The 13,572-nt window shown below is 38.7% G+C and overlaps 1 protein-coding gene across 3 annotated transcripts in view; it reads right to left on the bottom strand.

The window, feature by feature from the left end:
- The window catches only part of LOC306848117 (fibrinogen C domain-containing protein 1-like), a 107,098-nt gene extending 97,808 nt beyond the window's left edge, over positions 1-9,290 (bottom strand). Inside the window, exons 1-2 of one of the 3 annotated variants that reach the window (XM_079382477.1) lie at positions 8,968-9,289; positions 8,678-8,760 (exon numbers count right to left, since the gene is read on the bottom strand). In XM_079382477.1, coding sequence (XP_079238603.1) covers positions 8,678-8,749 — 72 coding nt within the window. In that variant the 5' untranslated portion in view covers positions 8,750-8,760; positions 8,968-9,289. Of the gene's footprint in view, positions 1-8,677 lie in introns of all 3 variants that reach the window. The other 2 variants (XM_079382476.1, XM_079382478.1) reach the window with 2 other exon arrangements.
- Positions 9,291-13,572: the final 4,282 nt, after the last annotated feature.

The raw sequence follows: 13,572 nt of genomic DNA, 5'->3' as shown, positions 1-13,572 counted from the left end.
AACAATATTGCAATGTTCACAATAATCCTTAAATTCTCTCTTCATTTACTCACCCTCATTTACTGTTCTGCTGAACACAAAAGAAGAAATTTTGGCAGCAAAATATAACTCCTATAACATTTTTTCAACACAATGGAAGTCAATGCAGACCATCAAATGTTTGGTTACTACTATTTTTCAAAAGAAAAATCTTTTTTTATGTCATACAGAAAAAAGAAAAAAGGAACAACTTGAAGCTTCAATTATCAATTATTTATTTATTTATTTTTTGGGTGGACTACCTTTTTTAAATTGTGAATATTCAATTTATATTGCCCAGTAGTGTAGCCCTAGGTCTAGTTATGAGATCAGACAATCTGGCAAGGGAAAAATATGGGCATGAGAGGTTAAAAATGCAGAAGGCTTCCGGGATTCACAGAGCTCAGAACAGCTGAGTCCTGTTTCAGACGTGTTTAATCTCCATCTCTCCTTTTTAAAACCACTCAGCTTCAAAATGGCCACCACAGCGACAGAGATCAGAAAAGCCGAAGTATCCTGTCTTAAATCATTACTTGCACTTAGTCTTAAAAGACTGGTGATCTTTCACATTAACTGCTCTTTCCCCAGAGCACCTAAAACATCATTCAGTTTGTAAATCACACCAATTGACTGTCAGAAAGCAAACTGTCCTGTCCTGCATGCTGCTCAATCACTGTAAGTGACAATTATATTAGTGTTTGTACAGAAATCAACTGAAAAGCCAATGCACACTGATTTCCAGACAGAAGCGAAGAAGCAGACCACCAGTCGTGATAATGGCCAATATAACTTCATTAGCACACAGACCAAAAAAATCAACCACAAAATGTTCTCAACATTTCAGTTACGACTGCAAGCCATAACGTCAGAATCATTTGCTGATGATAGCAAGAAAACTACTTTAACCACTGGATGAATACATCAACAGAACTGTCTGCCACAAATTGATCCGAGTGTGAATGGGACTAAAGACCTTCTAAGAGACATGAACAGAAATCTGAACAGCAACAGCAGGATTTGCAGTAATGGTTTGTAAGAAGAGACAATGAGGATGTGCTAAAAAATACAGTCAAAATGAAATTAAGTAAAATTATTATATTATACATATGCATTTATATATGTACATACTGTACATACTTAGTGTGTGTGTTTTATTGAATTTTAATATTCAAATAAATTGTATTACTTTAAGAGACTTTAAGTTTATTTTGACTACATGTTGACACAGTATTTTGATGGTTTATTGTATATATTGACCCACTACAATCAGTGTTCCTGATATTGATTAACATCTCAGCCTTCGTGGAAAATTCCCTCAGAAACACCACTGAGAAACTGGTGGATGTTTTAGAAAGCTCAAAACTAAAAGTCTTAGATAAATTCACCGGAAACATCCTGATAAAGACAACAGATGCACATCCGTTCTGTGAATCCCTTGCAGACCGAATGCAGTATGAGCAAACAAACGTGCGCTTTTATTGAGCCACCAGAGAAAATATCTTTATCTGTGCTATCGCTGTCTGTTACAGCTATACAAAAGTACACGAGTGGAAGGCCACTCCAGGGTCAATTCCAACAGCAGCAAAAGTTGCATGCTCTGACCTTCCAATACATTGAACAAATCTCTGCCAGCCATTGTCACGTACAAATCCCTCATACTGCCAGATTCAATCCACCAAGATCATAATCTGCCCCCCCCCCCCCCCCCCCCCACCCCCCAATTGGCTCCAGCAGAAGATTCTGTCTCCTAATAACACAATCCACCACATTCAAAATCAGCTTTTATTCCCCGGGCGACAAACAAAGAACTGACCGCCTTAAGCACTTGCTTAATATGATTATCTTTCCTCTAATACATTGGACTATTAGGCTTTGTGGCACTCCCCTGCTCATAATAATACAGCAAATTCCACTCCATTTGTATTTATTCCACCATATGTGGCTGTTTATTGGATTGGATAACTGTGTTGATACCATGAAATGTTCTATTTTGTATTTGTCGCAATGCATCAAATAAACCCCGTTTAACGCCGCTCTGTTTCAAGGCCTTTGACTCAACAATACATAAATGCATTGGATTATTATTGCAAAATATTGAAGTTGTATTCATTTTTTTAAAAAGCACACTTTTATATATATATATATATATATATATATATATATATATATATATATATACAGTTGGGCAAAAAAGTATTTAGTCAGCCACCAATTGTGCAAGTTCTCCCACTTAAAAAGATGAGTGAGGCCTGTAATTTTCATCATAGGTACACTTCAACTATGAGAGACAGAATGGGGGGAAAGAATCCAGGAAATCACATTGTAGGATTTTTTATGAATTAATTGGTAAATTCCTCGGTAAAATAAGTATTTGGTCACCTACAAACAAGCAAGATTTCTGGCTCTCACACACCTGTAACTTCTTCTTTAAGAGGCTCCTCTGTCCTCCACTCGTTACCTGTATTAATGGCACCTGTTTGAACTCGTTATCAGTATAAAAGACACCTGTCCACAACCTCAAACAGTCACACTCCAAACTCCACTATGGCCAAGACCAAAGAGCTGTTGAAACACCAGAAACAAAATTGTAGACCTGCACCAGGCTGGGAAGACTGAATCTGCAATAGGCAAGCAGCTTGGTGTGAAGAAATCAACTGTGGGAGCAATTATTAGAAAATGGAAGACATACAAGACCACTGATAATCTTCCTCGATCTGGGGCTCCACGCAAGATCTCACCCCGTGGGGTCAAAATGATCACAAGAACGGTGAGCAAAAATCCCAGAACCACACGGGAGGACCTAGTGAATGACCTGCAGAGAGCTGGGACCAAAGTAACAAAGGCTACCATCAGTAACACACTACGCCGCCAGGGACTCAAATCCTGCAGTGCCAGACGTGTCCCCCTGCTTAAGCCAGTACATGTCCGGGCCCGTCTGAAGTTTGCTAGAGAGCATTTGGATGATCCAGAAGAGGATTGGGAGAATGTCATATGGTCAGATGAAACCAAAATATAACTTTTTGGTAAAAACTCAACTTGTCGTGTTTGGAGGAGACAGAATGCTGAGTTGCATCCAAAGAACACCATACCTACTGTGAAGCATGGGGGTGGAAACATCATGCTTTGGGGCTGTTTTTCTGCAAAGGGACCAGGACGACTGATCCGTGTAAAGGAAAGAATGAATGGGGCCATGTATCGTGAGATTTTGAGTGAAAACCTCCTTCCATCAGCAAGGGCATTGAAGATGAAACGTGGCTGGGTCTTTCAGCATGACAATGATCCCAAACACACCGCCCGGGCAACGAAGGAGTGGCTTCGTAAGAAGCATTTCAAGGTCCTGGAGTGGCCTAGCCAGTCTCCAGATCTCAACCCCATAGAAAATCTTTGGAGGGAGTTGAAAGTCCGTGTTGCCCAGCGTCAGCCCCAAAACATCACTGCTCTAGAGGAGATCTGCATGGAGGAATGGGCCAAAATACCAGCAACAATGTGTGAAAACCTTGTGAAGACTTACAGAAAACGTTTGACCTCTGCCATTGCCAACAAAGAGTATATAACAAAGTATTGAGATGAACTTTTGTTATTGACCAAATACTTATTTTCCACCATAATTTGCAAATTCTGTAAAAATCAGACAATGTGATTTCCTGGATTCTTTCCCCCCATTCTGTCTCTCATAGTTGAAGTGTACCTATGATGAAAATTACAGGCCTCTCTCATCTTTTTAAGTGGGAGAACTTGCACAATTGGTGGCTGACTAAAGAATTTTTTGCCCAACTGTATATATATATATAATGTTACATAAAAATGCCATGCTTAGCAGCACACACACATGCACTAAACAAGTTAAGCTGTGGTCCTCGTGGGAGATCCAGGTCTGCCTCCTGTTCCCATTCCCACTAATTCCCTGTAGCCTCTCTACTGCCTGTGTCAATAAAAATAGCACAAACCACCAAAAATAAAAGCTGTGAAACCTGCTGACACTTGAACACAGCTGGTCAAGCAACATCACTGACTATGTCCATTGCTCTGGTGAGAGTTTGTGCTGCAGAATGAAAGTGGCACTTTGAAACTGTAATAAAATCTCAGCATTGCACGTGCTGAAAACAATTTGCATGCTGCATTTTTCCATTAGGAAAATTAACAAGATGCATGTTTTTGCATTTAAATATACAGTGTGCAAACAGTGAAACTGTTTAATGAATTTAAATTAGTCGACAATGTCCACATATTTTTATAAGCTTTTTGAACATAGTGTCTCCTGTTTCATTCAGGTTGGCTAAAGATGGGTTTAATCTCAAAAGCGGAGAAGAAATGTCAAACACAAGATAAATACCAAAAGGTGTGTATATAGTCCTGAATTAAATAAAGGTGGTTTTTGCAAAATGTCAACAGATCTGACCCAGAGCAAATTAGATTGTTTACTCCCATACCTCATCTTAAAAATCATTCCTTATTGTTGAAGGTGAGAGGGAAGAGACACGTCGGGGATCATCCAAATGATGTCAGAGGTTAAACCAAATAACATTCGCTTCATCACACTGAAAAAACGATCCATGACAGTTTGATATACAGACGCCATCTAGGAGAGCCATTGATGGCCTATAATTATACAACTACTCTTAGAGCGAGACCCTCGCTCGTGGGACTCCATATATCAGGATTCATACGCCCCAAATAGCCCCACAATCCTGTGATGGATATCCAGCACAGATAACAGCAGAGAAGGGAAAACCATATATCTGCAGGGACTTAATAGCTTTCACATCCATCCACTGTCAATGTGCTACAACCAAGGCCAGAAGACTTTATTATGCATACAGGAGAGATTGACGAGAAATAAGGTATGGTTGAAAGGATAGGGTTGAAATTCTGAAAGCATTTCCAGCCACAATAAACACCAAAACAACACAAGGATGGAAAGTGGTTGGGTTTTGAATGATTTTTTTTTAAATTCGAGCCACAATTGATTGATTTAAACCCATTTTTTTCCTGAATCAAGCATAAAATACCATAAGTACTATTGTGAGAGGAAATAAACGGCTTTGAGAAGAGAATAAGCAGGGTTTTGTCATTAATACGGCTGAAGAAGCAAATGAGCGTCACAACATAATGAAATGGGAAGTGTTTTAGAGTTGTCGCGGCATACTTATTAAGCTAGGGGACACACTAGGTATCCAGTGTTTTATCCCATACACACATAATGGCTATGTTCAGTCATGCGGTTACAGGTTTCATTACAGAACAGCAGGCTTCCAGGTTTTTGGAGGAGTGTTTCATTGGCAGTGCCGTGTTTGACAAGCATCCCGAAGAAATGAATTTCGGCCCACATGTTTGGACTTTCCATCCCCATTGTGTCCAGCACACAATTGGTAAACATCTCTCACATTGTCTTTGTTTGGCTGCATTTAATTGCTGTTCGTGCCGATGGGGACAGAAAGCAGACAACGGCTGGGCACGACTTCGCAGATTCTCCAAAGATTAACTCTAGAGATAAAGTATCTGGGTTTCCTCCACTTCTACACTTCATCCTGTTGAAAAGCCACCCAGGCTGTCAGCAAGTCTGTTCACTTTGCAAATCCTAATAGCTCCTACAACTTAAGCAGCTTGACACATTTGAGAGGAAAATGAATTGATAAAACTCTGTTTAACTTCAGGTGGCTGCTATCATCCTGAGCTGAGATGAAGTCTGCAAGTTGTAATGGCCACTGCTCATTTTTCGGCTCTACAGGATGGCAAATGTTTCTTACAGCTTTCAAAATCCTCAAACCCTCCAGCCCTTTATACTAAAATGCCTGTAAGTCAAAAAGCAAATAAATTACCTGCTCTGAAGAACCAGTCAGATGTTTTAGCCTGCAGTTTCCAGGGTTAAAAATACAGTAGCAGCTTAAAGAAACAGACTGTTCACTCAAGAACGGATGTTCTGTCATTCTTTACTCACCTTCATGATGTTCCAAACCCGAATGAGAAGGAAAAGACATGTTTGGCAGGATGTTCATGCTATTCTCTCCCATACAATGAAACTCAATGGTGACCAGGGGCTGTCAAGCTCCAGAAATGACAAGACAGCAACATAAAAATTCATAAAGCATCATAAAAACAGCAGTCCATACAAACCGTGCACTATATTCCAAGTCAGAAAGCATATGATCAATTCTCTATAATCTGCTCTCATTTGTGCAATGTGAATATGAGAACATCCAAACTGGGCATGTCACAAATAGGATAAAAGAGATTTGAGATTCAAGATTTGAGGCTCATTCACACCAAAAAATGATAATTATATTAGTGTCCACACCAATGAACAATTACATTTAGTTATTATAAGCACAAACTGCAGTTATATTGTCTGCCGCTTTAAATGCTCAACCTCTTTAAATTCAGCTGCATTCTGATTGTCAACATTTTTATCAGTTGAACAATCAACAATATCGTTCCTCTTTTTCATCATCATTATTATAGCTGTGGTATTATAACAGCCCTGTAGATTGTAGTGCATGATTTGTGTGGGCTCTTTTTTTTTGGTTACCACTGGTCAAAATTCACCTTAATTTGACACAAAATGGCTTCCAAACATCTCTTTTTGTGTTCCACCAAAAAAAGGAGATATATCGTACGGTTTTGGAAAGACATGAAGGTTGGTAAATAACGACAGAAAGAGAGATTTAAAAATCACTGCAGCTGTTTTGTTCCAGTGTGATCAGGTGTGCGTGTCTGCAGGAGTAGACCTTAAAGAATAACACGGGTGGGCCGACAATGAAAAATCTCCAGGAACAAGGAGCTAATGAGTCCATCTGACCATACTATACAATAATGTTACTGCCTGAAACTTAAACTAGCTTACTGTGACTCCTTTGGCCATTATATAACACACACACACACCTCATCGCTGAAGGAAAGCTAAAAAATGCAAATCCTTCTTTTACCTGTACGCCTGTCTCACAGGACCCTTAAGCCTATTTTTAACCACTGCACGACGGACCAGAGGCTTCACCTATTATACTCAACTAAAAAAATCAAGGCACAAAGAGCAGCAAAATGAATTACAAATCATGTCCATCAAAGTCTGAATGCTCCAGTACAGCAGGTGAACAGTTTTATTCGTCCCATGAGATCCCACCCCTCCTCTCTCTCTCTTTCTCTCTCCCAAGCGAATATTTTATTAATAAACATCAGTCAGAAATGGATGGCAGATGAATTCACGTTGATTAATTAACAACCCCTAAAATAACTTATGCAGCACAAAGCAAACAAGCCCAGGCAGTTTGATAAACTGGCAGGGCACTTCAGTTGTGCTGCGTGTTAAAATGACTCACAAGACGGGCAAAAAAAGAAGTGCCATTAGAACAAGCGGCTCGTGTTGATGTTGACGCTTCAAAAGCAGGGCTTGACATATTCCTGAAAGGGCATTGTATTATGCACACTTCACACCCCCACTGAGAGAAGGTTAGAGGACGCCACGTGAGGATGATAGCAGTAATAAACAGCTGCTGCGGATGTGATCCCATCCTTAAACCTCTGTAATCAGGATTGCTATAAACAGCATGTTATATACATTCCCCCATAAATGCTCGCAGAAGATTACCGTGGCTGTGAAATGCAGGCAGTGGTGAGATATAGATTTTTTCAAACAAGCTTTGAAATAGGCAGTGAGAGATAAAGAAAGCAAAGATGCAACACCCTTCAGCACGCTGAGCTCCACCGTCAGATCTGTGATGTGCTCTCTCTCTGCAGTGAATGCATGAACTTCCAGCCCTCATGAGTGAAATTTTCTGGCAGACATGCAGTCGCTCATACATGGAGGGGCTGAGCTTAATCCCTTAGTTCTGTGTGAGCTGCATAATAGAAAGAAATGTATTCCCTCGTGTGCAGAGGGCATGGAGAGAGGTATCATCTGACACTGGTACTATATCACTCTGAACGCTTGAGAACTAAAGGGGCTTATTCTTTACTAGCAATAAACTTATTTTAAAACAATTAATATGTCAATATTTTGGTATTGTCAGATTATCAGCATCCGTTTGGGCGACAGTCGGTTGCAAAATTTACCAAAGATTTTCTGCTTTCAAATCATTTTGAGTGATTCTTAGTAAATACTGTGTATAGCAAATGATTCTTTAAATTCACCAATTTTGTAAATTGTACTTGTTCTGACAAAGAGTGTGCAATGCTGACCATTTTGCTCTTTGTATATCAATATTTAAATATTGTTATTATTATTATTGAAGGACATTTTTCTGCATGTGCAATTATTATGGTCTAACTTATATTCTATTATATTCTAGTATTTTCTGAATGACACACACATATATATATATATATATATATATATATATATATCAAACATATGTAGTCATATTCCTTAAATCCAAAGCAAATTAGTTATAAGACACAGAATAGTCAAAAAGGCACTATAATTGAATCAAATATTTGTTTAAACAAATAGTTTATTCCTCAAGGTTTGAAAGCATGACATGTTCGAGATTTGTCAATAGAGGCAAAACATTCAGCTCTGAGTAATATCTCATGGAATGTGTTTGCTGTCTATATAAACGCTATAAGACCTGTATATGGTCATATTTATAGTTTTTGACCTGCCTGAGCATAACGAATGCATCGACACAGGTCTAATAGCTCCCTACATGATGCGCGTGAAACATACCTGCGATCTATGCTGCTGTCCATCCTCGAGTTCTGAAACACTGTTCATGATTTTCCATCGATCATTTACCATTCTCTGGAATCCTTACCATCCGAGAGTTGTTTTCATGAGCATGAGGAGAGAACGGGACTGTCAGTCTTAAATTCCAGCATCCAAGAAAGAGAAAAGGGAGACAACACAACAGTCTACGGGAACTAAAACTACTTCACAAGATGATCCGCACAAACCTACTGAAAACCGGGGCACAGAACTAGAGATCCACACTCATTTTGTAAGAAAATTATACGTACTTCAAGGGACTTGTCCCTCACCCCCAAAAAGAAGCAAACAAGAAAATGCAGATCCGATCTCCTCAACGCACTCAAATACTGAGGCGAAGGTGTGACGGTTTGCGGATGATGCCAGGTATTCCTCCTCAGATATAAAACTTTCCCTGCTAAGTCTATGAGAAACAAAAAAGACGCGGATTTAGATAATAAACCATGAAGTTGTGCAAAATAACTGTGTGCTGGGCGTCCGTTTGATTTGCTTCATTCCTGTGGTGTAAGGACACGTTTGTGGTGGAGAGCTCCTGAAATCCGCCCCCTCCCAATCTTGTGCTTACACCGTGTCTACTAGCGAAGTCCGACCTGTGAGCGAATCGTTGTTTCAGAATCGGATCTTCTCCGTGAATCATTCGAACCGGTTCACTAAACTATTCGCTCACCGCACTGGGCTGAACGATTCGGTCACGAGTGAACAACTCTATGACTCATTCGACAAGAAATCGAACATGTCCGAATCGCAAGTGAGCTGACAGTTAAGAGCATTTGGAGCCTATAGAGGATTTTTCTGATGGTGCGAATAGCAAACACACTCCTAAAAAAACGTAAGCAGCCTACGTATGTAATAGGCTTAAGTTAACGAATAGCCTATGTCCGTTTGATCAACATACATACATATTCAATAAATAAATGAACAAAAACAAATAGTTGCCTATTAAAACATGAAAAAAGTCTAGCCAGGAACTGTAACCTTTATTGTAAATTATAGTTTTAGCATTGTTTATTTGACCTTTTTCCCATTTCCGGGTTCCTCAGTAGCGAAGTGGTCATAGTCGGGTTAACGTCGAGAGCAGTGAATGGGAGAGTACCACAAAACTTAAACAGCAAAAGAAAAACTCCACGATAGTGTTTTCACAACTTAAAAAAAAATAACTAAATAAAATAAAAAATGAGAGAGACTGATAACGGCAGTCATAAGAGAGAAAGATGTCAAATTTACCATCCCTCCCATAGATGCTGCATTAAAAACACCCTCGCATTAGCGTTAACTAATGTAATTTGATGCAAAGACGATATAATACAAAATGTTGTGTTATGAATGTACATTCATTTAAAAAAAAAAGAAAATATAAAAAACATTCGAACATTTACGATGCTGATGACCATTGAAACGCGTCATCACAGTCTTGTGAAAAGGGTCCATTATGCTGCGTTCACACTATGATGTAATTACATAATTCCAAGATGACGATATGAGACGTTCAACTCAATGCTGTTCACGTCCTCGGACTGGGGATTGTACATTTTTATAGCAACAGTCAACAAAATTAACCCACATGAAAGAATGTTACTGGCAGCTGTAAAACACAACACAAGAAACAGTTGCTATGTAAATGTGTTATTATTACACTTTATAATTATTTCTTTAGGTTGTTATTACATGGATAGCCTAGATAACTGTGCTGCATGTCTTTCGTTTATGTTCACATTACTTATGCTTCCATTTTGCTGCTTGGGAAGTCGTGGCCTAATGGTTAGAGAGTCGGACTCGTAATCCAAAGGTTGTGGGTTCGAGTCTCGGGCCAGCAGGGATTGTAGGTGGGGGGAGTGAATGTCCAGCGCTCTCTCCACCCTCAATACCACGACTGAGGTGCCCTTGAGCAAGGCCCCGAACCCCCAACTGCTCCCCGGCCGTATGTCACCATACTTGGCCGTATGTCACTTCACTTCACTTCACTTATGTATGAAGACATCTACATTGGCAAGTCAATGACACAAATTTTAAAACAAATGTACGGTAAATCACAGTAATCACGATATGGCGTGAACGCACCTTTACTGCATATATTTCAAGCTTATTCTTGCTACAGTCTTAATTTAGACACTTACAATAACAATAAACACAATTATTAATAATATTTGGTATTTGGATAAACATTTAAATTTAATCATTCAAATCAACTTTTTGAATCGCTTCTGGAAACAAGTTGTTGAAGTAACAGATTCATCCAGACACCACTAAAATGGCAATTTAACAGAAACCGTTACTTTGTCAGATAGCAAAATTACACTTGAAATTATACAGGTTTGATCATACTTAAACATTGGGTGGTCATATTTACCGGAAAGGGTCTTTTTTGTAAAGTTGTAGAGACGAGGAAAAGCAGACTCACGCCCGCGATGTGGATCCAAAGACGATCCACACTATTCTTCACGTAAAAAAGGCCGTAGCCATTTGTACATTTTATGGGTCTTGCTTCCGGTCACATTTGCTTCCAGCTATTTTTAGTTGTACAAAACTGACCATTTTGCTGCTTGATATTGCAAATTTGTGCATCTTACCATATTATTTTAGTTTATAGTTCTTAATTATGACACTGGTTTGTAGTGCAAACAGTTTTACTGTTTACTGCATGTTGTTATTTTTCTCGTTATTTCCTTTATTCCTTTATTTCCGTTATTTCCGTAGCAGCTAATGAACCGGAAGTCACCCATAGGCTTACTTCCATGTTTAGGAATAAGATGGATAGGTACATCCCAAATCGTGTACTTATGCACTATTCTATGACGTTTTGTAGTATAAATAGTGCGAGTAGTGCGTTCACACTGACAGTTGCAAAAATAAAAAGTGCACTTTAAATATCTTTATGATGCACTTAACCAAAAAACTGAAGTATAGAATGTTAGACACTTCATGCACTCAACTTTTGCAGATATAATTATGCTGCGAATGGGGAGGGGCTAGCAAACTCCAATTATTAATGAAAAAATAACCTTATAAAATTCATACACTACATGGTTGAGTACATAGTGCATAAGTAAATAATGTATAAATGCATAGTGTATAGTGCGTCTTTTGGGACGCAGTTTATTGGAAGCATATTGTGGTCAAACTTAAAACACGAATTCTATTTATATTTACTTAATAAACGCACAACATGTGACATTATTAAATATTTTTACGTTTTTCTTATAGCTATGAAAAGACCTCTATAAAATACTGGCTGATTAATAGAGTGTTTACCGTTCTTGAACAGATTGTACTCTTGCACTTGTCTGACCCGTGTATTTTGCAGACACCACTTTATGGCACTGAGATTTACAGATATAGAGTGCAGATGTGCTTGTATCATCCCAAAAAAACTTTTGAGGGTTATTTTGAGGTCATTGTTTTCTGTTTCCTGCTGTTGTGTTAATCAAAAGCAGCATCTCTGTTTGAAAAGGAGTTTGTTTAAAGTCAGTGTTACATTGATCAACACTGACACATGCAACTGCACATGCACACTCTTTTTACACAGTTGTCACTTTATTCAAACAATATTTTTGCAAATCTGCAGATTTTTCCCAGGAAAAAGTTTGTCTAGGCCAAGTTATCAACATCTATTCAAGTCCATCAAAATAAGGCCTATAACTGAATTTATAACATCCATATAGGACCTCACTGAAAATGTATGAAACAAAACCGAACTGCAAAGTGTACCTTTGTATTACCATAGTAAACAGTGCTTTGTATGAGTATTAAGAATGGTGTGAGTCAGTATGGCAGTGTTAGTAGGCTACCAAGTTAAAAGATAAGCCACCAAAATGCAACTTGTTTGGATGTCAAGTCCGTAACAGGCAGGTTTATTTGAGAAATCCATTCCAGGTAGTTTGAAAAAATGAGAGCAACTATTCTGTCAGCTGGTAAACAAGCTGCCATTTGTGCTGTGAAAACTATGCCAGGAGGTGTTCAGAACACTTCAGAAAACTCTTGTTTGTCCTTCCTTTGCACTGCAGCTACAGTAAGTATGGGCACCCATGAGCTTTCAAAAAAAGGTTTTCAGCTATTTGTGCTGTTGAATTTTCAGCCAAACAGAACTGCAAACAGCAATAAACTGTTAGTTAATAATATTTTCATACTGATGTGGTCCAGAAATGCTTTTGTTGCCGGTATTATAATTATCCACCCTCATCAAGAGAAGCTGCACCAGTAATTGTGAATTTTTTGGCATGAGCTTCAAATGTCTACGTTCCTGTTTAAAATATAGCATAATGAACATCCGTTCAGCCTTTTTCCAGCTGTGTGCAATTCAGGCACATGGAACAGTAACCAGCTCCTTCATATGTGTGCTTGTCAAACTGTCGAGTTAGCAGAGCTGGAAACACAAGCAACTGAGAGTTGCCCTCTGTCAAAAAGTAGCCTTATGCAAATAAAAAGACTCTGAATAAGGCACCAACAGCAGCTTGGTAATATAGGCTACAAGAAGATGCATCTCCCTGACAACTCGAAAAAGATTGAAAAACTGTTTTTGTTGTTCTTAAGCTTACCAAAAAATGGATTTCTTTTGTTGCATAAAATGTATTTATCTTCGTTTTACACATTCACAGATTGGCAACAAACTAATATTGTATGGGGACCCCAAAACAAGTAACTCCACAGGACCTTAGTCCAGCACATTGTACGTTGTAGTTTGTATACAAAACTTTTCAAAAACACACAAAAAAAAACGTTTTGTTTTTACTACATCGCCGTTGTCTAAATGTACTCTTAGACCTTGCCAAAGTCACTCAGATCTTTTGACTTGCCCATTTCTCCTGCTTCCAAAAAGTGAAACTCAAAACCTGACTGTTCACTTGCTGCCTAGTATATCC

Source organism: Barbus barbus (assembly GCF_936440315.1).
Source record: "Barbus barbus genome assembly, chromosome: 28".
Lineage (NCBI taxonomy): Eukaryota > Metazoa > Chordata > Actinopteri > Cypriniformes > Cyprinidae > Barbus > Barbus barbus.
Note: the sequence above shows the minus strand (reverse complement) of the source record. Positions and strands in the feature narration are given on the sequence as shown.